Source organism: Mirounga leonina, unplaced genomic scaffold (assembly GCF_011800145.1).
Source record: "Mirounga leonina isolate KUSES-001 unplaced genomic scaffold, KU_Mleo_1.0 Mir_173, whole genome shotgun sequence".
In the NCBI taxonomy this organism is placed as follows: Eukaryota; Metazoa; Chordata; class Mammalia; order Carnivora; family Phocidae; genus Mirounga; species Mirounga leonina.
Genome location: NW_023270447.1, coordinates 52,263,819 through 52,288,066, shown reverse-complemented (window position 1 = coordinate 52,288,066; position 24,248 = coordinate 52,263,819). Strand labels below are relative to the sequence as shown.

General features: G+C 38.2%; 1 protein-coding gene across 3 annotated transcripts in view; it reads left to right on the top strand.

Annotated features, from left to right (window-relative positions):
- Positions 1 to 24,248, top strand: part of SCP2 (sterol carrier protein 2) — a 106,052-nt gene that overhangs the window by 5,585 nt on the left and 76,219 nt on the right. For all 3 annotated transcript variants that reach the window (XM_035018530.1, XM_035018532.1, XM_035018531.1), the window contains exons 2-6: positions 2,717 to 2,774; positions 3,370 to 3,441; positions 6,158 to 6,289; positions 12,855 to 12,919; positions 23,385 to 23,511. In XM_035018530.1, the coding sequence (XP_034874421.1) occupies positions 2,717 to 2,774; positions 3,370 to 3,441; positions 6,158 to 6,289; positions 12,855 to 12,919; positions 23,385 to 23,511 (454 nt within the window). The remainder of the gene's footprint in view (positions 1 to 2,716; positions 2,775 to 3,369; positions 3,442 to 6,157; positions 6,290 to 12,854; positions 12,920 to 23,384; positions 23,512 to 24,248) is intronic.

The window sequence follows — 24,248 nt, the reverse complement described above, 5'->3', positions numbered from 1 at the left end:
GCAGTTGATAACTCTAGGAAAAAAAAATTGTACCATAAAGGAAGTGTAGTTATAGCACACAACTTGGCCCAGTGTTGAGACATATTTACTTAATAAGGTAAACACTGAGTACTGATTTAGTAAAAAATTATTTATTCAGTTGTATAAGTGGATTGGGGGAAGTCTAAATGTATATGTGAGGGGCCTAAAAGACCTAATCCTTATTGGCCCGTATTGGAGATTGTGGTATAATTTCTTAAATTGTTAAAGAAGTAATAGTATAAGAATATTTAGGGGCACCTGGGTGGCTCAGTCGTTAACCGTCTGCCTTCTCACTGCCTCCAGCCTATTTCTTCATTCATTCTCCACATTGCATCTGAAATGATCTAAAATGCAGGTCTTTTCATCCCAGTCTCTCTCTCTCTTTTTTAAAAGATTTTGTTTATTTATTTGAGAGAGAGGGAGAGTGTGCGTGCGCGCACGCGCACACACACAGAAGAGAGCATGAGTGGTGGGGGAGGGGTAGAGGGGGAGGCAGACTCCCCACTGAGCAGGGAGCTTGATGCAGGACTCCGTCCCAGTACCCTGGGATCATGACCTGAGTGGAAGGCAGATGCCTAACTGATTGAGCCACCCAGGTACCCCCCAGTCTCTTTTTTTAAAAATAGGGCTTTATTTTTCAAAGTAGTTTTAGGTTTTAGGTTACAGCAAAATTGAGCAGAAAGTAGAGTTCACATATGCTCCCTGCCCCCACACATGCCCAGCCTCATTCACCATCCGTAATCTGCACCACAGTGGGGCATTTGTTATAATCAATGAACCTACACTGACATATCATTATCACTCAAGATGGGTTCACTCTCCGTGTTCAATATTCTAGGTTTGGACAAGTGTATAATGACATGTATCCACTATAGTATCATATGGAATTGTTTCACTGCGCTAAAAATCCTCTGTGCTCTGCCTATTCATCCCTTTCCTCAACCCCTGACAACCACTGATCTTTTTACTGTCTCCATAGTTTTGCCTTTTTCAGAATGTCATATAGTTGGAATCATACAGTATGTAGGCTTTTCAGATTAGCCTCTTCACTTAGTAACATGAATTTAAAATTCCTCCATGTCTTTTCACGGCGTGATAGCTCATATCTTTTTGGGGCTGAATAATATAATATTCCGTTGTTTGTATTACCACAGTTTATTCACCTACTGAAGACATTTTGGTTACTTACAAGTTTTGGCAATTATTTAAAATTACTATAAATATCCCTGTGTGGGTTTTTGTGTGGACATAAGTTTTCAAATCATTTGCATAAATACCAAGGAGCACAATTGCTGGATCATATGTTAAGAGGATGTTTAGTTTTTGTTTTTGTTTTTTTTTAAGATTTTATTTATTTGAGAGAGAGAGTGTGCGCAAGTGGGGAGCAGGGAGCCTGACGTGGGACTTGATTCCAGAGCTTTGGGGTCATGACCTGAGCCGAAGGCAGACGCTTAACAACTGAGCCACCTAGGCACCCGAGGATGTTTAGTTTTATAAGAAACTGCCAAACTGTCTTCCAAAGTGGCTGTACCATTTTGCATTGCCACCAGCAATGAATGAGACTTCCTGTTGCTCCACATCCTTGTAAACATTGGGTATTGTCAGTGTTTGGATTTTGATCATTCTAATGGGGGGTAGCAGTATCTCATTTTTTTCCCTGTCTCTCGCTCTCTTTTTTTTAAAGATTATTTATTTATTTATTTGAGAGGGAGAGAGAGTGAGCGAGAGAGAGAGAGAGCGAGCAGGGTGAGGTGCAGAGGCAGAGGAAGAAGCAGGATCTCCACTTCAGAGAGAGCGGGGAGCCCGAGCAGGGAGTCCGATGTGGGGCTCAATCCTGGGACTCTGGGATAATGACCCAAGCTGAAGGCAGATGCTTAACCGACTGAGCCACCCAGGCATCCCCAGTCTCTTAAAAAAAAAAAAGAAAAATCCATCGTTTTTAGAATAAAGCCCAGACATCATAGGAAAGCATATAGGTTCCCTTTTGAGTTAGCTCTAGAACCAGACTGTCTGAAATTTCAGCTTCACTACTTAATTAGCTACGTGTCCTTGGGCAGATTACTTAATCTCTCTGTACCCTTTCTTGTTGTAAAGTGATGGTAATAATAGTACCTACCTTTTAGGATTATTGTGAGGATTAAGTAAATTAAAACATGAGAAGTGCTTAGCATAATGCAGAACACAGTAAGTGCCCAATAAGCGTTAGTAGTTACTATCATTTGGTCCTAAGTTACTTTTCTGTCCCTGTCACTTGCCGAATCCAATTTGTGCTTCAGCTTCTGCAGCATAAAATTGCTCACAGTACCTAGATTGAGCCATATTCTCTCGCTTCTAGGTCTTTGCCCTAGAATTTTTTTTCTATCACTTGGCTAACTCCTACTCATTCTTAAAGACTTAATTTAAATGTCAGTTCCTCTGGGAAGCCTTTCTAGTCCTCGTTCTGAGGCTAGGTAGTTTTCTTTCCCAAATTATTCTGTACTTAAGGACACTATAGTATAATTGTCTGTTTTCCATTGGACTGGAAGCTCCCCAAGGGCAACGACTGTATATTATTTATTATCAGAGTCTAGGAGCATGTTAGGTACTCAGTATGTTTTTGTTTAAATTAATTGATAAATGAATTTTTGCAGTGCTCTGTTGTGAGAAAAATCTAACTATATTTGCTTCTATTTATTATCTCCTTCTGCATTTCTAGTTCATGAAGCCTGGACTTGAGAATGCAAGAGACTACCCTGACTTGGCAAAAGAAGCAGGTAATATAGAAAATTTAGATCTTTGAACACTGGACTTATTGTGTCAGCTGAGTCAAGGGAGAAGGACCTATACAGACAATTGCCTAGTGATTCATTAGGAAGGACAAAGGGAGAAGAGCTTGGGCATTCTTAGCTAGATAACCGGGGCAAACAGTGGCCTGTGATTTTATGTACTGTCCAAGTGTTTGCTGGGACATCAAAGGACTCTGTGGGAGTCTCCCCTTCCCCCCCACAATAATGATATTCTTTCCAATTTTGTCCTTTAGATGTGCAGTGGAGCCACAGAGATGAGTAAGGACCTTGAGGTTAAGGAGCTTTAAGACTTTGGGATTTAATATATTTATAGTTAGGTATACAGTTAGAACAGAAAATGTTAAGTATCAAAAAGGAGGTGTGAAAAAAGTAGTAGCTTAGTGGAAGAAACAGTTACTTCTGAATGGAGAGATCTGAGATGAATTGATGAAGGATTTGTCATTTGAATTGAGCATAGACTATTTAGAGGCAGATCTACTCTGGGAAAACTCTAAACTTAATTTTGACCCACCTAAAGCAAATACTCAAAGCACTCTTTGATAAAACCCTTTTGTTTTTATAGGCCAGAAGGCTTTAGCTGATGCACAGATCCCTTATTCAGTAGTGGAACAGGCATGTATTGGCTACGTTTATGGTATGTGGTAAACTATATATTTTAAAAATGTTTCACCTAATCTAGCAGCAACTTCATAAACAATACAGAGGCATTTGTGAATTTTAACCCTCCAAACTCAGAATTCAGACTTATTTCCACCATTCCTAGATTTCCCTTATGTGTCAGCCTAGTTTAACGTATGTTTTTTGCCATTGTTTATTGCCAAAACAGGAGATAAATTAAAAAGCATTGTTTATCTTTAAAAAAGAAAAAATTACGCATAGTTCTACCATGTAAAGATAATTACTATTCAGAAGATAAATTTTTGTTGTTATCTTAAAATTTGTATTCGTTGACTTTTTTGTATCCAATACATTTTTTAAAAGATTTTATTTATTTGTTTGACAGAGAGAGAGAGAGCGGACAAGCAGGGGGAGCAGGAGAGGGAGAAGCAGGCTCCCCACTGAGCAGGGAGCCCATTGCAGGGCTCTATCCCAGGACTCCAGGATCATGACCTGAGCCAAAGGTAGACGCTCAACCACTGAGCCACCCAGGCACCCCCAATAAAAATTTTTCATTAAACTTTTTCCTAACTAGGAAAAGAGTATAGACTAATTGTAAAAAAAAGAAAGAAATAAGGAAACACAGAAAAACAAGAAAAAAGTCACCTGTAACCCTATTGTCCAGTCCCGAAGTTATTACCGTTAATTTTTTGATGTTATCCTTCAGTGAATATGAATGCATGTGAGTCTGCATGCACATAGAATTTTCTCTTAAATAAAACAAGGTCCTGGGGTGCCTGGCTGGCTCAGTTGGAAGAGCATGCGACTCTTGATCTCTGGGTCGTGAGTTTGACCCCCATGTTGGGTGTAGAGATTACTTAAATAAATAAAACTTAAAAAAAAAAAAAGAAGGATCCTGGTACTTTTTGGTAACCTACTTTTCTCATTTTAGTATAGTTCATATTCCCCATTAAATCTTCTTTTAGGGCTCCTGGGTGGCTCAGTCGTTAAGCGTCTGCCTTCGGCTCAGGTCATGATCCCAGGGTTCTGGGATCGAGCCCCACGATGGGCTCTCTGCTCAGTGGGAAGCCTGCTTCACCCTCTCCCACTCCCCCTGCTTGTGTTCCCTCTCTCTCTGTCTCTCTGTCAAAATAAATACATAAAATCTTAAAAAAAAAAGATTAAAAAAAAAGTCTTCTTTTATAGTACCATTAACATTTTTTCAATTAAGTTTTTTTTTTTTTTTCTGGAATAGATAAAATATGTACATGGTACAAAAATACCAAAGGTGGGTGATTATATGATGGAGAGTCTCACTCTTATTCCTGTCTCCCTGTCTCATGGTTCCCTTCCCTTAGAAAGCCAATTTCACTAATTTCTAGTGTATCTTTGCAGAGGTGATTTGTCCATATCCAAGTATGTGTGAGTGTGTAAGTTCCCTTGTCCCTTTTCTTTTGTTACACACTTGGTAGCATAATAAACTCACTGTTTTGTAGCTTGATTTTTTTATTTTTTTTACTTAGTAGTTCTTGGCTACTGTTCCAAATTATATCATTAAGAGCTTCCTTGGTCTTTTTTTTAAATGATAACATAAAATTCCATTGAATAGATATATCATATAATCCATCGCCTTTTAAATGACATTTAGAATGTCCCCGGTCTTTTTACACCATTTTTCATGACTGCATGCTTTTCTAGTCTTGGGGATATTGTAATGATATCCTGTTCTTGGACATTTTATTTATTTATTTATTGGACGTTTTTAATTATTTCTAATTTCTAGTTACCATAAAAGGCTATAGTAAGCATTACTGTAGATGAATCTTTGTGTTTATCTGTGTTTATTTATTTTTTTTGAGATTTCAAGATATCAAGAGCATCCTCAAAGGGAAATTTACTAGGTCAAAGAGATGCACAATGTATTTATTGAAAAGAAGGTCCTGAACCTTGCTGTTTTCCCTGAAGACTTCTGGAGAGTCTGTCCCTTCACATGTTCCCATCAGATTGCTCCAACATGTCCTGCCTTGATGATTGTGTTACTTGGGAAAGGGAGTCAAATGTATATTCAGCTTGGATCACTGTTTTTCTGGAACACCCTGCCATACAGGATCTTTTAAACTTTTTGAAGTTGTAGAACCTTTATATGAAGAGAAAACCACAGCCTTTTAATCAATTGATGTAGTTTTAAAGATTTATATCTGAAGTAGAAATGAAACATTGCTTCCTTTTTTATCATGGAGTCCTAGACAGGTTGAATTGTTTGCTATTACTTGGTCATTACTCTCCTCTATGTCTGTGACATGTAAAGAAAGTACACATATACTGTGTTTTGAGGATTTTTCATATTTGGAGTGTAAATAATGCTTAATGCAAAAACTGTTTCTGAATAAGATGTCAATAGTTTATTGTTGGGCGCCTGGGTGGCTCAGTCGGTTAAGCGACTGCCTTCGGCTCAGGTCATGATCCCAGGGTCCTGGGATCGAGTCCCACATCGGGCTCCCTGCTCAGCAGGGAGTCCGCCTCTCCCTCTCCCCCTCCCCCTGCTGGTGTTCCCTCTCTCGCTGTGTCTCTCTCTGTCAAATAAATAAATAAAATCTTAAAAAAAAAAAAAGTTTATTGTTGTGCCTGTGTTATATGCACAAAGGCACAATACTGAAAAAAAAAAAAACCCATAATGTGGTATCATGTTGCATTGCAGCTTCATAAATTCTCATGTTGCAGATATTATAGTTTTTGTTTCTTTTTCTATACAGGTGACTCTACCTGCGGGCAGAGGTCTATCTATCACAGTTTGGGACTGACTGGAATTCCTATAATAAATGTCAACAATAACTGTGCTACTGGTTCTACTGCTTTGTTTATGGCCCGGCAGCTGATTCAGGGTGGTAAGGATCGCTTATTTGTCTAGTGTACTGAAAGAGGTATGGCGTTATTGCTCTCCTCTTTTATCAGTTCTCCACAGGACCATCAGAGGGATTGCTTTATACTGTATTGAGATCTAATTTATGTACCAAAAATTCATCTTTTGAAACTATACAATTCAGTCTTTTTTAGTAGAATTGCAGATTTTACGAACCATCACCACTATCTAGTTTTATTTTATTTTATTATTTTTTAAAGATTTTATTATTTGACAGAGAGAATGAGGGAGCACAAGCAGGTGGAGCGCAGAGGGAGAGGGAGAAGCATGTTGATGTAAAAGTTGGGTATTCATCCTTTCTGATGGCTGGGTAATATTCCGTTGTATATATGGACCACATCTTCTTTACCCATTCATCTGTTGAAGGGCATCTCGGCTCTTTCCACAGTTTGGCTATTGCGGACATTGCTGCTATGAACATTGGGGTGCATATGGCCCTTCTTTTCACTACATCTGTGTCTTTGGGGTAAATACCCAGGAGTGCAATTGCTGGGTTATAGGGTAACTCTATTTTTAAATTTTTGAGGAACCTCCACACTGTTTTCCAAAGTGGCTGTACCCAACTTGCATTCCCACCAACAGTGTAAGAGAGTTCCCCTTTCTCTACAACCTCTCCAACATTTGTTGTTTCTTTCCCTGTCCATTTTTGCCATTCTAACTGGTGTAAGGTGGTATCTCAATGTGGTTTTGATTTGGATTTCCCTGATGGCTAATGATGATGAACATTTTTTCATGTGTCTGTTAGCCATTTGTATGTCTTCTTCAGAGAAGTGTCTTTTCATATCTTCTGCCCACTTTTTGACTTGATTATTTGTTTTTTGGGTGTTGAGTTTGAGAAGTTCTTTATAGATCTTGGATACCAGCCCTTTATCTGTAGTGTCATTTGCAAATATCTTCTCCCATTCTGTGGGTTGCCTCTTTGTTTTGTTGACTGTTTCCTTTGCTGTGCAGAAGATTTTTATCTTGATGAAGTCCCAAAAGTTCATTTTTGCTTTTGTTTCACCAGCTTTTGGAGATGTATCTTGAAAGAAGTTGCTGTGGCTGATGTCAAAGAGATTACTGCCTATGTTCTCCTCTAGGATTTTGATGGACTCCTGTCTCGCATTGAGGTCTTTCATCCACTTTGAGTTTATCTTTGTGAATGGTGTGAGAGAATGGTCAAGTTTCATTCTTCTGCATGTGGCTGTCCAATTTTCCCAGCACCATTTATTGAAGAGACTGTCTTTTTTCCATTGCATGTTTTTTCCTGCTTTGTCAAAGATTATTTGACCATAGAGTTGAGCGTCCATATCTGGGTTCTCTATTCTGTTCCATTCGTCTGTATGTCTGTTTTTGTGCCAGTACCATGCTGTCTTGGTGATCACAGCTTTGTAATATAGCTTGAAATCGGGCACCATGATGCCCCAGCTTTGTTTTTCTTTTTCAACATTTCCTTGGCGATTCAGGGTCTTTTCTGATTCCATACAAATTTTAGGATTGTTTGTTCCAGCACTTGGAAAAATGTCATTGGAATTTTGATCAGGATGGCATTGAAGGGGTAGATTGCTCTGGGTAGCATAGACATTTTAAAAATGTTTATTCTTCCGATCCATGAGCATGGAATATTTTTCCATCTTTTTGTGTCTTCTTCAATTTCTTTCATGAGTGTTTTGTAGTTCCTAGAGTATAGATCCTTTACCTCTTTAGTTAGGTTTATTCCAAGGTATCTTATGGTTTTTGGTGCTATTGTAAATGGAATCGTTTCTCTAATTTCTCTTTCTACAGTTGCGTTGTTAGTGTATAAGAAAGCAACTGATTTCTGTGCATTGACTTTGTATCCTGCCACATTACTGAATTGCTGCATGAGTTCTAGTAATTTGGGGGTGGAGTCTTTTGGGTTTTCCACATAAAGTATCGTGTCGTCTGCGAAAAGAGAGAGTTTGACTTCTTCTTTACCAATTTGAATACCTTTTCTTTCTTTTTGTTGTCTGATTGCTGTTGCTAGGACTTCTAGTACTATGTTGAACAATAGTGGTGAGAGTGGGCATCCTTGACGTGTTCCTGATCTTAAGGGAATGGCTCTCAGCTTTTCCCCATTGAGGATGATATTTGCTGTGGGTTTTTCATAGATGGATTTTATGAACTTGAGGAATGTTCCCTCTATCCCTATACTCTGAAGAGTTTTAATCAGTAAAGGATGTTGTATTTTGTCAAATGCTTTTTCTGCATCAATTGAGAGGACCATATGGTTCTTCTCCCTCCTCTTATTAATGTGTTCTATCACATTGATTTGCGAACGTTGAACCACCCTTGCATCCCGGGGATAAATCCCACTTGGTCGTGGTGGATGATCCTTTTAATGTCTTGTTGGATCCTATTAGCTAGGATTTTGTTGAGGATTTTGGAATCCATATTCATCAGGGATATCGGTCTGAAATTCTCCTTTTTGATGGGGTCTTTGCCTGGTTTGGGGATTAAGGTAATGTTGGCCTCATAGAATGAGTTTGGAAGTTTTCCTTCTGTTTCTATTTTTTGAAACAACTTCAGTAGAATAGGTATTATTTCTTCTTTGAATGTTTGGTAGAATTCCCCAGGGAATCCATCAGGCCCTGGACTCTTGTTTTTTGGGAGGTTTTTGAACACTGCTTCAATCTCGTTACTGGTTATTGGGCTATTCAGGTTGTCAATTTCTTCCTGTTTCAGTCTTGGCAGCTTATAGGTTTCCAGGAAGGCCTCCATTTCATCCAGATTGCTCAGTTTATTGGCATATAGTTGTTGATAATAATTTCTAATAATTGTTTCTATTTCCTTGGTGTTAGTCGTGATCTCTCCCCTTTCATTCATAATTTATTAATTTGGGTCCTTTCTCTTTTCTTTTGGATAAATCTGGCCAGTGGTTTATTGATCTTATTAATTCTTTCAAAGAACCAGCTTCTAGTTTCGTTGATCTGATCTACTGTGTTTCTGGTTTCTAATTCATTGATCTCTGCTTTAATTTTAATTATTTCTCTTCTAATGCATGGCTTAGGCATCATTTGTTGCTTTTTCTCTAGTTCTTTAAGGTGTAGAGTTAGTTGGTGAATTCGGATTTTTCTATTTTTTTGAGTGAGGCTTGGATGGCTATGTATTTCCCCCTTAGGACTGCCTTTGCAGTATCCCATAGGTTTTGGACTGACGTGTTTTCGTTCTCATTGATTTCCATGAATTGTTTAAGTTCTTCTTTGATTTCCTGGTTGACCCAAACATTCTTGAGCAGAGTGGTCTTTAGCTTCCAAGTGTTTGAATTTCTGCCAAATTTTTTCTTGTGATTGAGTTCCAGTTTTAAAGCATTGTGGTCTGAGCATATGCAGGGAATAATCTCAATCTTTTGGTATCGGTTGAGACCTGATTTGTGACCCAGTATGTGGTCTATTCTGGAGAAAGTTCCATGTGCGCTCGAGAAGAATGAGTATTCTGTTGTTTTAGGGTGGAATGTTCTGTAAATATCTATGAGGTCCATCTGGTCCAATGTATCATTCAAAGCTCTTGTTTCCTTGTTGATTTTCTGCTTAGATGATCTGTCCATTGCTGAGAGTGGAGTATTGAGGTCTCCTACAATTAACGTATTGTTATCAATATGACTCTTTATTTTGGTTAACAGTTGGTTTATGTAGATGGCTGCTCCCATGTTGGGGGCATAGGTATTTACAATTGTTAGATCTTCTTGTTGGATAGACCCTTTAAGAATGATATAGTGTCCTTCTGTGTCTCTAATTACAGACTTTAGCTTAAAATCGAATTTGTTTGATATAAGAATTGCTACCCCAGCTTTCTTTTGAGGTCCGCTGGCATGGAATATGGATCTCCATCCCTTCACTTTCAGTCTGGATATATCTTTAGGTTCAAAATGAGTCTCTTGTAGGCAGCATATGGATGGGTCCTGTCTTTTTATCCAATCTGCAACCCTGTGCCATTTTATGGGAGCATTTAGGCCATTCACGTTGAGAGTGATTATTGAAAGATATGAATTAATTGTCATCATGTTGCCTGTGAAGATGCTGTTTTTATAGATTGTCCCTGTAAATTGCTGTTGTATATCACTCTTGGGGTCTTTCTCCTTTTATAGAGCCCCCCTTAATATTTCTTGCAGGGCCGGCTTAGTGGTCACATATTCTTTCAGTTTCTGCCGGTCGTGGAAGCTCTGCATCTCTCCATCCATTCTAAATGGGTGGATAAAGTATTGCAGGATAAAGTATTCTTGGCTGCATGTTCTTCTCATTTAGTACCCTGAATATGTCTTGCCAGGCCTTTCTGGTTTGCCAGGTCTCTGTGGATAGGTCTGACGTTATTCTGATGTTCCTCCCTCTGTACATAAGGAATCTCTTCCCCCTAACTGCCCTTAAGATGGTTTCCTTGGTTCTAAGATTTGCAAGTTTTACTATTACATGCCGGGGTGTTGGCCTGTTTTCCTTGATCTTGGGAGGGGTCCTCTCTGCCTCTAGGATGCGAATGTTTGTCTCATTCCCCAGATTAGGGAAGTTCTCAGCTATGATTTGCTCAAATACGTCTTCTAGTCCTCTCTCTTTCTCCACTCCCTCCGGGATTCCAATTATTCTGACATTGGAATGCTTCATGGTGTCACTTATTTCTCTGATTCTATTTTCATGGATTCTGAGTTGTTTTTCCCTGGCCTCCTCTTTTCCCTTTTTATCTATTATATTCTCTTCCAGGTCGCTTATTCGCTCTTCTGCCTCAGTTACCCTAGCTGTTAGATTATCTATATTGGATTGGATCTCATTGATAGCATTTTTAAGTTCTGCCAATTCAGCTTTCATTTCTGCCCTTAGAGACTCTGTGTTGCCATTAATTGATTTCTCCATTCTAGCCATTGTCTTCACAATTGCTAGCCTGAATTCCATCTCTGACATCTTGGTTATATCTGCATCCATTTGTAAATCTGCAGCATAATCTCTGAGTCTTTTCTATTTTGGGGGCTCCTCCTCCTAGTCATTCTGTTGATGGGTGTTTGAGGGAGTGTATAGAGTCCAAATTATTGATCAGAACCCAAGCAAGATGCACCAGTTTTCTTGGGACCTTAGGGTTGCTGGCCTCTTGTTTTCCCAGCCTGTCTTCTGTGGGAGGGGTCTGCCACGCTGTTATTCAGGCAACCCTGTTTGGGCGGAGTTGCCCTGCCCCCCTGTGGCAGGGGTTGGGCTCAGCGGGAATCAGTTTTGGGGGCTTTTGTTCTCTGGTGGCTTTCCCTGGTGGCTTTCCGCATCTCTTCCGCGAGTCAGAGCAGAAGAGACCGTTTCCAACCCTCTGCCTTAGAGCAGAGAGACCGCAGTCTGTTCTTCAGTGAGCTCTCCAGGCCACACTGTCTCTGTTTCTGTCCGTGCTGCTATAAACTGCAGCGTCCTGGGTTGTGCGCCCCTCTGCAGCGCTCCATCCTGCCTGCCCTTTGTGCTTATAAAACCGCCAGCCGCTCCCAGTTCGCAGGCGCGACCCCGCTGCTCCAGGTTTCCACCCGGGGGCTGCCCTAAAGTCCTTTCCCCGCCACTACCAGTCTGCGAGTCTGTGCCTGTCCACAGCGCTCGAGGCTGTCACTCACTGGTGGTGTAGGATCCCCAGGGCCAGGCTCCCTCGCGCTGCCGTTTATCCTCCGATATCTGCCTGCGGAATCATGGCTCCCTGCTTCGTACCTCAAAACCAACCACCTGCGAAATTCTGTTTGTAGAGATCCAAATCTTCTTACATCTCAGGCTGGTTTCATGGGTGCTCAGAGTGGTTGGTAGATATCCAGCTCAATTCTGGGGACCAGTTGAAATAGGGTCCCCTACTCCTCCGCCATCTTTCCTCTCTCCTGAGATCAAGATTCTTAACCAACTGAGCTACCCAGGCACCCCTTTCTTTTCTTTTTTTTTTTTATTCTTTTTTTTTTAAAGAAAAATTTTAGTAATTCCTGTTTTGATGTTCAGTTGAACTTTAACATCATTTTTTTAGGCATCCCCTCCCTCCAGAAATAATTCTATTAAGATTTTGATTAGGATCCTTTAAAAAATTTTTTTAAATTTTATTTAGTGTTTTAAAATTCAAAATTAGCTGTTTATATTTCTTTTTCACTGAATCATATTTCCACATTAGTAAAAAGTTTTGTTAGCATATTGGGAATCAAAAGAAGAATTCAATACTTTCCTAATTTTTCCTCTTATCTAGAATCATGTAGGGCACCTGGGGGGCTCAGTCGGTTAGGCATCTGCCTTCAGCTCAGGTCATGATCCCAGGGTTCTGGGATTGAGCCCCATACCAGTTCCCTGCTGGGTGGGAAGTCTGCTTCTCTCTCTCCTGCTGCCCCTCCCCATAGCTCGTGCTCTCTGTCTCTTTTTCTCAAATAAATAAATAAATCTTTAAAAGAAATAGAATCATGTAAGAACTTTCCCTAATTTTTCGCTTATTAAACATTTTGTAGGATTATAGCATCTTTTTCCATTTTATATAAATTACTTAAAGTATTTAATGGTTTTGTTAGGTGTCTGAAAATTTAATTTTTCATAATAATTACATTTTCTTTCAAGGTATGGCAGATTGTGTCTTGGCTCTTGGATTTGAGAAGATGGAGAAGGGATCCATTTTAGGAAATGTGAGTCTTATTTACTGTTATTCTGGAGTTGTTATAACACTGTGAGAAAACTTTTCCCGTTTGACTACTATGAATAGAACCTGTTAATAAGCAACATAAAGTGTAACTTGGCATAGTTACTAAATGAGCTGATAGAATTCACAATCTGAAAAGTGACATTGCATATGTATGCATAAGTTCTGGTATGTTAGAACAGTAAAGAATCATAGAGATGATTTGGTTTAGCTTCTTTACATTGTCAATGATGAAACTGATGTTCAGAGAAGTCAAATAATTGAATTTGAGGTGACTTACCTATTTAATTTGAGAGGAATTAATTCAAAAATTAATTCCATTTAACAAATTGAAGAGGATTACTAAAGTATGGGACTTCTGATTCTGGTAGTGGGAAGCCAGGGTATTTGAACCAGTTCTCCTGATGACAACTAAAATATTTGAATAGAATATAAACAAAAAATTCTACAGGCATTGAAGTGTTAAAGAGAGAAGAGAAATTGCAGGTGAATACCAGAGAATTAAGATCAGTATTTGAAGCTGCTTTTGCCTTGAATGCCTTTTCATCAGGAAGCTGTGAGATTCAGTTTTGATGGCCCCCTAAAATGAAGAGGAAAGTAGTCAAAATTCAGGTCCTCCTATGATCAGAAGTGTAATAACCACTTCCCACAATAAAATAGGGGCTCTGTGGGGATAAATCCTTTGGGTAAGGGTGAACCCAAAGAAAAACTGTCCTCCTCCCCTATATCCTCTTTTCCCCACTTTCATGAGATTACAAGGAGAGTTGACTTGGCACTGAGCAGAACAAGGGAGAAAAAAGAGAAGGAAAGAAATCCCCCAGAAAAACCTTTCATTGATAATTAATAAACCAGAAGCTAATCCTCATTGAGATTGCTACCAAAATTCTTATTACAGGGCAGTCCAAGAAACCTTAAACCTTGAATTGAGTCTAAATTGGTTCCAGAAGGCACTTAACAGACACAAGTGTGAATTTGCTTTTGGAGGAAAGCGTTTTCTTTTGGAGGCTTTGAGAACTCTTCAAGTAACTTTCTAAGACACACCGTCAAAGATAACCAGGCCTTAAAGAAACAGGGCACCATAATTGAGAACCAGGAGAAAGAAGGCACAGTAAAAAGTGATCTCTGAAGACCTCAGAAACTGGATTTATTGAACACAGATTTAGACACACTTACCATGTTTGAAGAAATAAAAGACAAGCTTGGAAATATCCCAAGGGCATAGTGAAGCTGTGAAAAGGGACATTATAGGAATGAAAAAAATAGTTTATAGAAAAGAAAAATAAAATAATTAAAATCAAGAAATCAGAAGATAGGTTTGATAGCAGATTACCCATAACTAAAAAGAGAATTAGTGAAACTGATTATCTAGGGGCGCCTGGGTGGCTCAGTCGTTGGGCATCTGTCTTCGGCTCAGGTCATGATCCTGGGGTCCTGGGATCGAGTCCCACATCGGGCTCCCTGCTCGGCGGGAAGCCTGCTTCTCCCTCTCCCACTCCCCCTGCTTGTGTTCCTTCTCTCGCTGTATCTCTCTCTGTCAAATAAATAAATAAAATCTTAAAAAAAAAATTATCTAGAATACACTCTAAAAAGTATTCTTATCTTTTAGAAAAAATGAAAAATTGGCAGGAAGTTAAGATAAATGGAGGATAGTGTGATAAGATATAATTATGTTTAATTGAATTAATGGAGAAGAAGTGGTGAGAGAGAAAATAAGGCATGGACATTTTGTTTATCTTCTCTAAAAACCAGCCTTGAGTTTCACTGATCTTTTCTGTTTTCTTTTTACTCTCTCATTTACTTCCAACCTGATCTTTGTTATTTTCTTCTCTCTACTAACTTTGGGTCTAGTTTGGGTGTCTTTTTCTTGTTCCTTGAGGTGTTTTGTTTGTTTTTGTGTGGTTTTTATTGAGGTCTTGTTTTCAGTGTAGGAGTTTATCATTATGAACTTCCCTCTTAGAACTGCTTTTGCTGCATCCTGTAAATTTTGGTATGTTGTATTTCCATTTTTATTCATCTTAAGATATTTTTTTATTTCTTTTTTTTATTTCTTTGACCCATTGGTTGTTCAGTAGCATGTTGTTTCATTTCCACATATTTGTGAATTTTCTAGCTTTCTTCTTGTAGTTGATTTCTAGTTTTATACCATTGTGGTTGGAAAAGGTGCTTGATGATTTCAGTCTTCTTAAATTTATTAAGACTTGTTTTGTGGCCTACCACATCATTTATTCTGGAGAATGTTCCATGTGTACCACAGAAGAATGTATATTCTATTGCTTTTGGATGGAATGTTCTGTATATATCTGTTAAGTCCATCTGATCCAATCTTTCCTTATTGATTTTCTGTCTGAATAATCTATCTATTGATGAAAGTAGGGTATTAAAGTTTTCTATACTATTATTGCATTGCTGTCTGTTTCTCCTGTTAGGGCTGTTGACATTTGGTTTATATATTTAGGTGCTCCTGTGTTAGGTGCACGAATAATTACAGATGTTATGTCATCTTGTTGGATTGACCCCTTTATCATGGATGACTGGTTTTGAGGTTTTTTTTTTTTTAATTTTTATTTTTTTAAGGGTTTCTTTTTTTAAAAAATATTTTATTTATTTATTTGACAGAGAGGGACACAGCGAGAGAGGGAACACAAGTAGGGGGATTGGGAGAGGGAGAAGCAGGCTTCCTGCGGAGCAGGGAGCCCAATGCAGGGCTTGATCCCAGGACCCTGGGATCATGACCTGAGCCGAAGGCAGACTCTTAACGACTGAGCCACCCAGGTGCCCCTGGTTTTGAGGTTTTAAACCTGAGTTAAAATAATAAGACCAAACATAATTATACTTTAATATGTATATCAACATGTGAATGTAGAGAAGAGCCAAAATAATGAAGTGTTTTTCTTTAGATTGAATATTTGAATTTAGGTGTAACAAATAGAAGTGGGTTTTAGTTTATCCTCTATAGTGACCTTTGTCTCTTATTATAGTCTTTGTCTTAAAATCTGTTTTATCTGATATAACTATAGCAACTTCAGCTTTCTTTTGGTTTTCATTTGCATAGAATGTCTTTTTCCATCCCTTTACTTTTAATCTGTGTGTCTTTACACCTGAAAGTGAGTCTCTTATAGGCAGCGTATGGATGGGTCTTGTTTTTTTTATCCATTCAGCCACTCTATCTCTTGATTGGAGAATTTAGTTCATTTACATTTAAAGTAATTATTGATAGGTATGGACTTATTGCCATTTTGTTAATTGTTTTCTGGCTGTTTTATAGAGCATAGGCATTATTTGAAGAGATAATGGCTACTAATTTTCTTGAACTGGCAAAGGACACTATCTGCAGATTGAAAAATCCCAGTGAATCCAAATTAGGATAAATAAAAGGAAACCCCACAATGAAACTGCAAAACAAAACAAAACAAAACAAAAAACAAAACAAAAGCAAAGGGAATAGTGGGGTGAGTATTAGTATTGTCTTTTTTTTTTTTTTAAGATTTATTTATTTGAGAGAGGGAGAAAGAGCATGAACAGGAGGGGCAGAGGGAGGGGGAGAGAGAATCCCAAGCAGACTCCACACTGAGCATGGAGCCTGACTCAGGGCTGGATCTCACAACCCTGAGATCATGACCTGAGCTGAAACCAAGAGACAGATGCTCAGCCAACTTTGCCACCCAGGCACCCCTAGTGTTGTCTTTATATGAAGAATATTACTAGAACAGAAGGTTATAGATATTTGTTTTTTATATGTATGGATATTGAGTTTTGGGCTTATGTCACCTTTAGAATAGTCTTACATTCTGTTTGTAAAAACGCAATTTTAAAAACTTTTTTTTTTTTTAAAGTAAGCTCTAGGCCCAACATGGGGCTTGAATACACGACCCAAGATCGAGAGTCACATGCCCCACTGACTGAGCCAGCCAGGCGCCTCAGTTTTTAAAACTTTTCAAAGCAGTTTTAAAGCAATTGCAAGCAACTTTTTTTTTTAAAGATTTTATTTTTTTATTTGAGAGAGAGAGAATGAGAGAGAGCACATGAGAGGGGGGAGGGTCAGAGGGAGAAGCAGACTCCCTGCCGAGCAGGGAGCCCGATGTGGGACTCGATCCAGGGACTCCAAGATCATGACCTGAGCCGAAGGCAGTCGCTTAACCAACTGAGCCACCCAGGTGCCCCAACTGACTTTTTTTTTTTTTTTTAAAGATTTTATTTATTCATAAGTGACAGAGAGAGAGAGAGAGATTGGCAAAGGGAGAGGAGGCAGGCTCCCCGCTGAGCAGGGAGCCCGATGCGGAACTTGATCCCAGGACTCTGGGATCATGACCTGAGCCAAAGGCAGATGCTTAACCATCTGAGCCACCCAGGCGCCCTGCAAGCAACTTTTAAAGCAATTTTTGGCAATTTAGTGATTGAAAGCCTTTGGGTTTGATTATCAACATGATTTTAAAGATTTCTATTTTAGTTTAATCCATTTTCTTCATTTTAAAAGTAATCTTCATTTCAGTAATAATCATTTAGTAATGGTTCCTACTTTTTAGTTTTGTTTCTCTAGTGGCAAGTAGGCAATTTCTGATATAAATGTATTTTTTTTCAAGGGGAATTGCTTCTTGAATTATATACTTGATGACTGTTTAAAATAATATGTAGGGATTGATCTCTGGTAAAAACAGATTTTTCTATAGAAGGCAGTACAATATAAAACTAGAATCATTGTGTGTGTGTGTTTAAAAAGATTTATTTATTTTAGAGGGGGGCAGGGGCAAAGGGAGAGGGAGAGAGAATCTCAAGCAGACTCTATACTGAGCCAGGAGCCCGATATGGGGCTTGATCCCATGACCCTGAGATCATGACCTGAGTTGAAACCAGGAGTCGGTTGCTCAGCTGTCTGTACCACCCAGGTGCCCATTTTTTTTTTTTTAAGTTTTATTCATTGAAGTAATCACTATACCCAACATGGGACTTGAACTCATGACCTCAAGATCAAGAGTCCCATGCTCTTCTGACTGAGCCAGCCAGCCTCCCCTAAAACTAGAATCATTGTTAGAAAATGAGTTGAAGATAACTTTTAGCCTCTTCATCTAAGATTATACTATCATTTAACTTATGAGGTCAATCTGATTAGTTCTCTCTGTTCAAACATTAAGGGACCTCTACATCAAATAAAATTAAATACATGTAATAGTATCTGTTAGTATTGGTGAAAGTGTCTGGCACATAATAGGCATTCAAATCAATAAGAGCTATTTCCCTTTTTCCCTTAGAGAGCTTTTTAAGAAAGTGGGAAATGTTGGGGCACCTGGGTGGCTCAGTCATTAAGCATCTGCCTTCGGCTCAGGTCATGATCCCAGAGTCCTGGAATTGAGCCCCCATCAGGCTCCCTGCTCGGCGGGAAGCTTGCTTCTCCCTCTCCCACTCCCCCTGCTTGTGTTCCCTCTCTTGCTGTATCTCTCTCTGCCAAATAAATAAATAAAATCTTAAAAAAAAAAAAAGGAAGTGGGAAATGTTAGGTTGAATCTTAAAGACAATAAGAGATAATAATTACATGAAATTATTATATAAGTAAGGATAATTATAATAATAAAACAAAGATAATTAAAGATACAGAAAGGTGAGATCTTTCTACGTATGGGAGAAAACATCGTGAGCCAAGTCATAGATATTGGAATGAACATAATACAGTATGTTCAGGGGCACCTGGCTGGTTTCGTTGGTAGAGCATACGACTCTTGATCTCAGGGTTGTGAATTCAATGCCCCATATTTGGCACGGAGCCTACTAAGAAAAAAAAAAAAGATAATATGTTCAAGGGATAGTTTGAAAAACGGGATTGGTGGGTGGCAGCTGGAGAAGAATACAAAATAAGATTATTAGGTGAGTCCCTAATGGGAGTACCTAACATTTATGACACATGAAAAATAGATTTTTTTCTTTAGTAAATGATAAATACCTTGATAACTTTTATTTGAAAATTATTAAAAACCACATCTAGGTCTGGAGTTTTCTTTATGGGAAGGAAGGTTTTTAACCTTTTAAGTTCAGTAGTTCAGTTTCTTCAGGAAATATATTACTATTTAGGTTATTATTTTTTTTTAAGTGAGCTTTGATAATACCCATTAAATAATTTGTCCATTTCATTTAAATTGACCCTTTCATCATAGTGGGATAACCCTCTTCTATCCCATGTAGTGTTCCTTAATCTTAGATCTGTTTTGTCTGTTATTGACATAGGCATTTCAGCTTTCTGTTGAATAGAATTAGAATAGTATGTCTTTTCCCATCCTTTTGCCTATTTCTGTCTTTATGTTTGATTTAGGTTTTTTTTTTAATTGAGGTATAATTGACATACACAATTATATTAGTTTCAGGTATACAACATAATGATTCAATGTTTGCATATATTGTGAAATGATCACCACAATAAGTCTGGTTAATGTTTGTCACCAAATATAGTTATAGATTTTTTTTTGAGAGGCAAATGAGCATTTATTTGGGATTAAAGAATTGCAGTGTGGGGAGGACAAATTCAAGTAAATACCCAAATAGGATTCCCACTTGTCGGGTGAAAGCAACAGGTTTTTAGAGGAAGAGGTAGGGAGCAATTACCTGAGTTGAATGAAAGGGGAAAAAAGGTTTTCTGTTTATGTTTACAAGCCAAATTACTCTGGGTTATACATTAACTGTTGACTTTTTCCCCAGAAAGTCCCTAACAATCAGTCTTGTAATCAGGGTGTCTGTTCTCCTGGTGACTTCTCAAACAATTGCTTAACATAATTACCATTTTGTCCAGAAGGTTTCAGCCAGTTCAAACAAAAGCAAGTAAGGTGGTTTCTCTACAATGTCTGCTCCAACTCTGTTTTATTTATTTATTTTATTTTTAATTTTAAAAAATATTTATTTATTTATTTATTAGAGAGTGAGCGAGAGAGAAACAGCACGAGAGGGGAGAGGGTCAAAGGGAGAAGCAGGCTCCCCGCTGAGCAGGGAGCCCCATGCGGGACTCGATCCCAGGACCCTGGGATCATGACCTGAGCCGAAGGCAGTCACTTAACCAACTGAGCCACCCAGGCGCCCTCCAACTCTGTTTTAAAGTGGCTCTAGTCCTGTCAGTTTTACACAAGGTCTTGAGGCAGGTAGACTTGTTTTCTTATGATGAGAACTTTTAAGATTTACAGTCTTAGCAGTTTTTGAATATACAATGCAGTATTATTGACTATGGTCATCATGTTGTACATTATATCTCCATAACTTTTTAAAAGATTTTATTTTTAAGAAACCTCTATACCCAGTGTGGAGCCTGAATTCAAAACCCTGAGATCAAGAGTTGCATGCTGTACTGACTGAGCCAGCCAGGCACTGCCCCTATGACTTTTTTATAATTGGAAGTTGTACCTTTTGACTACCTTCATCTATTTTGCCTACCTTCTGCCCTCTGCCTCTGACAACTACCAGTCCGTTCTCTGTATCTATGAGCTTAATTAATTAATTAATTTTTAAAGATTTATTTATTTGAAAGAGAGAAAGCATGCATGCATGTGCGAGTGGTGGGGAGGGGCAGAGGCAGAGGGACAGAATCTCAAGCAGACTCCCTGCTGAATGTGGAGCCTAACACAGGGCCCAATCTCATGATCATGACCCGAGCTGAAATCAAGAGTCAAATGCTTAACCCACTGAGCCACCCAGGCGCCCCTTATTTATTTTTTTAGATTCCACATATAAGTGATATCATATGGTATTTGTCATTCTCTAACCTATTGCACTTAGCATAATGTCTCAAGTTCCATCCATGTTATCATAAATGGCAAGATTTCATTCCTCTTCTTATTTTTTTCTAAGTTATCTCTACACCCAATATGGGGCTTGAATTCACAACCCTGAGATCATGAGTTGCATGCTCTACTAACAGAGCCAGCCAGGTGCCCCAAGATTTCATTCTTTTTCATGGCCAAATAACATTCCATTATATATATATATATGTATGTATATATGCCCCCCTGCATTTTTCTTTTATTTCTAAAGATTTATTTGAGAGAGAGAGAGAGAGATAGAAGGGGGGAGGGGCAAAGGGAGAGAGGAGAGAATCTTAAGCAGACTCCCTGCTGAGCATGGAGCCCACTGTGGGCCTTGATCTCATGACCCGAAGATCATGATCTCGAGGTCACAACCTGAGCGGAAACCAAGAGTCATACACTTAACTGACTGTGCCACTCAGGTGCCCCCACCCTGCATTTTCTTTATCCATTCATCCATTGGTGGGCATTTAGGTTGTTTCCATATCTTGACTGTTGTAAATAATGCTGCAGTCAACAACATGGGGATGCATATATTTTTTAGAGTTAGTGTTTTTGTTTTCTTTAGATAAATACACAGAAGTGGAATTGCTGAATCATATGGTAGTTTTTAAAAAAATTTTTGAGGAACTTCCATACTATTTTTCATAGTGGCTGAGATTTACATGAGCACCAATAGAGCACAAAAGTTCCCTTTTCTCCACATCCTCACCTACACTTGTTATTTCTTGACTTTTTGATAATAGCCATTCTAACAGGTGTTAGGTGATATTTCACTGTGGTTTTTGAATTAGATTTTTGTAGGCAACATATAGCTGGGTCTTGCTTTTAGCAATATATCAATCTCTGCCTTTTAATTGGGCTTTTTATATCTTTTCATTTAATATGGTTATTGATATATAGGGTTTAAATTAGTGGTTAGCTGAAACTGATACCTCTGTCTCATACTAGCTTGCAAGATTTGATTGTGCATATCTCTTCTCATCTTTGCTTTCAGTGATTTAAATTAGCTGTGGTAGGAGTATTTACACAACAAAATTTGGTAAATATATCAGTTAGGTCTCTTCCACCCTTGTGAGCCTGTTATTAAGCATTTCCTAGGACAACACTGGTTTAAATCTACTGTCTTGCTACTTGTTTTCTTTTTGTTCAATATCTTTTCCTTTTTTTTCTTTGTTTTCTGTTGAGATTTTTTTTTTTTTTTTGGTAATTTCACATTAGTTGTTTTATAAGCTCATTAACTATATCTCTGGTGTTTTGTCTTGCTTTTAGGATTTATAATATATATCTTTTTTTTCTTATTCAACAGATATCTTTATCATTCTTTTCTCAAGCAGAATATTTTTTATCTTGTGCACCAAAAAATAATCTTCATTTATTCATTCAACAATTATTTGTAGAATGTTTACTATGTGGCAGTCCATATGCTAGGCATTGGGTATCTGTACAAAGGTGGGTGAAAAAGAATTCATGACTTCAGGGAGTTCATAATCTAGTAGGTAAACTGAGAAGAAACTGTTAGCTTTCCCTTTGTGGAATATTAGTAGTAGGAACTATGTTCTTGTACTCTAGAACCACGGAAACAAAGGTGATTATACTCTCTGAATATTGCTTTATTTTAATCTTAATTCACTTCTTTTCTCAAACACCCAAGCATGCTCCTGCCTTAGGATCATTTTTGTTGCAGTTCCCTCTGCTTAGAATGCTCCTCCCCAAGGTTGCCCAAATGACTTACCCCTTACTGCTTCACATTCCTGCTCAAACACCATTTTGTCGATGAGACCTCCCTGACAGTTGTGTATAAAGTAGCACTTCCTACCTTCAGTCTTTATTCTCTTACTTGGATTTATTCTTCTTTATAGCATTATTATTTAAATTTTTAAAATTATTTATTTATTTGAGAGTGAGAGAGTAAGTGAGTGGGAGGAGCAGGAGAGGGACAAGCAGACTCTGCACTGAGCATGGAGCTGAGGCAGGGCTTGATCCCACAACCCTCAGATCATGACCTGAGCTGAAATCAAGAGTCAGACACTCAACTGACTGAGGCACCCAGGCGCCCCTATTTACATTTTAATTTATTTTTATCTTCATCACCTTTTGCCCCCTCCCTGCCACAGATGTAAATGCCAGATGAGCAGAGGCCTCTTGTTTTGTTCACTATTTTATCCCCAGCACCTTGAGTAGTTATGGGTACCTACTGGATTCTTTATTTATTTTTATTTTATTATTATTTTTAAAGATTTTATTTATTTATTTATTTGAGAGAGAGAGAGCAAGAGGGAGAGGGAGAGAGAATCCAAAGCACACTCCATGCTGAGTGCAGAGCCCCATGCTGGCTCGATCCCACACCACGAGATTATGACCTGAGCTGAAACCAAGAGTTGGGCGCTTAATCGACTGAGCTATCCAGGAGCACACCCTACTGGATTCTTTATAAATATTTCATGAAAAATTAATACTTCACTTGATTATTTTTCCTTTCCATGTTTCCTTGCAAAGCATTTCCTGACTGATTTTATTCACATTGCTTATTTTTGCTTTACTATGTGCTTAGAATATGCATATGTCTTTCAGATTAGAATATGCATATGTCTTAGAATATGCAACTATTACAGTGTAAGAGTTGAATGAGACCCTTATCATATCAAGTACTTATTGATTTTTTTCCCTCTCTCTTAGTCTTCACATAGGACCAACCCAATTGATAAACATCTTGAGGTCCTGATCAATAAATATGGATTGTCTGCCAAACCAGTTACTCCTCAGATGTTTGCGTATGCTGGGAAAGAGCACATGGAAAAATATGGTATGTTAAAAAAATTTTAAGGTCTATAGGTAGTTGTATGCATGTGATGAGAAACAACAAGAATTTATTCAGGATCTGTGGACAATGCCAAGATATATAAAATATAAAATGGTTTTTGAATTAAATTGAAGAAATAGTCCACAAAGGGTTTAGTTTTAGAGAAAGTATTATATATAAGACATCATATGGGAAGTACCTAGAATGATTCATGCCAAGAAATTTAAATAGGAAAAATAACATAAATCTTGTCCCCTTTAATCATGAATTATAAATTGAGGTTTCTAAGTTCTGAATATGATGACACTTAAAGCATGCTGTTGGTAATATGTTTATATAGCCAAATTTAATTCTTAGTATTTGAATTCACCAAGAATCCATCATCTGTCATTCCATAATGTTTTATTAGATTTAAATTTCATAGTTGATTTGCATTTTATAGGTTTACATCCTAATTTTTTGACTGATGATCAATGATTGGCTTGCCTTAGACAGTTAGTTAAAGCATGAGATAGCGCAGATGGGATTTTTTTTTAATTGTATGACCCTGAACCAGTGCCTTGCTGTGTACTATTAGATAAGAAAGGAAATGATTATACTCAAAAGTTCAACATTCCTATTCTCTCTAGGAAAAATATCCCAGGTTGTTTGATAGATCAAATAATTAGAAAGGAAAAAAATCTTCAGAGAAGAATGATGGGAGGAGCATTGCCAGTTTTTGGCCAGGAGAATTTTCTTTC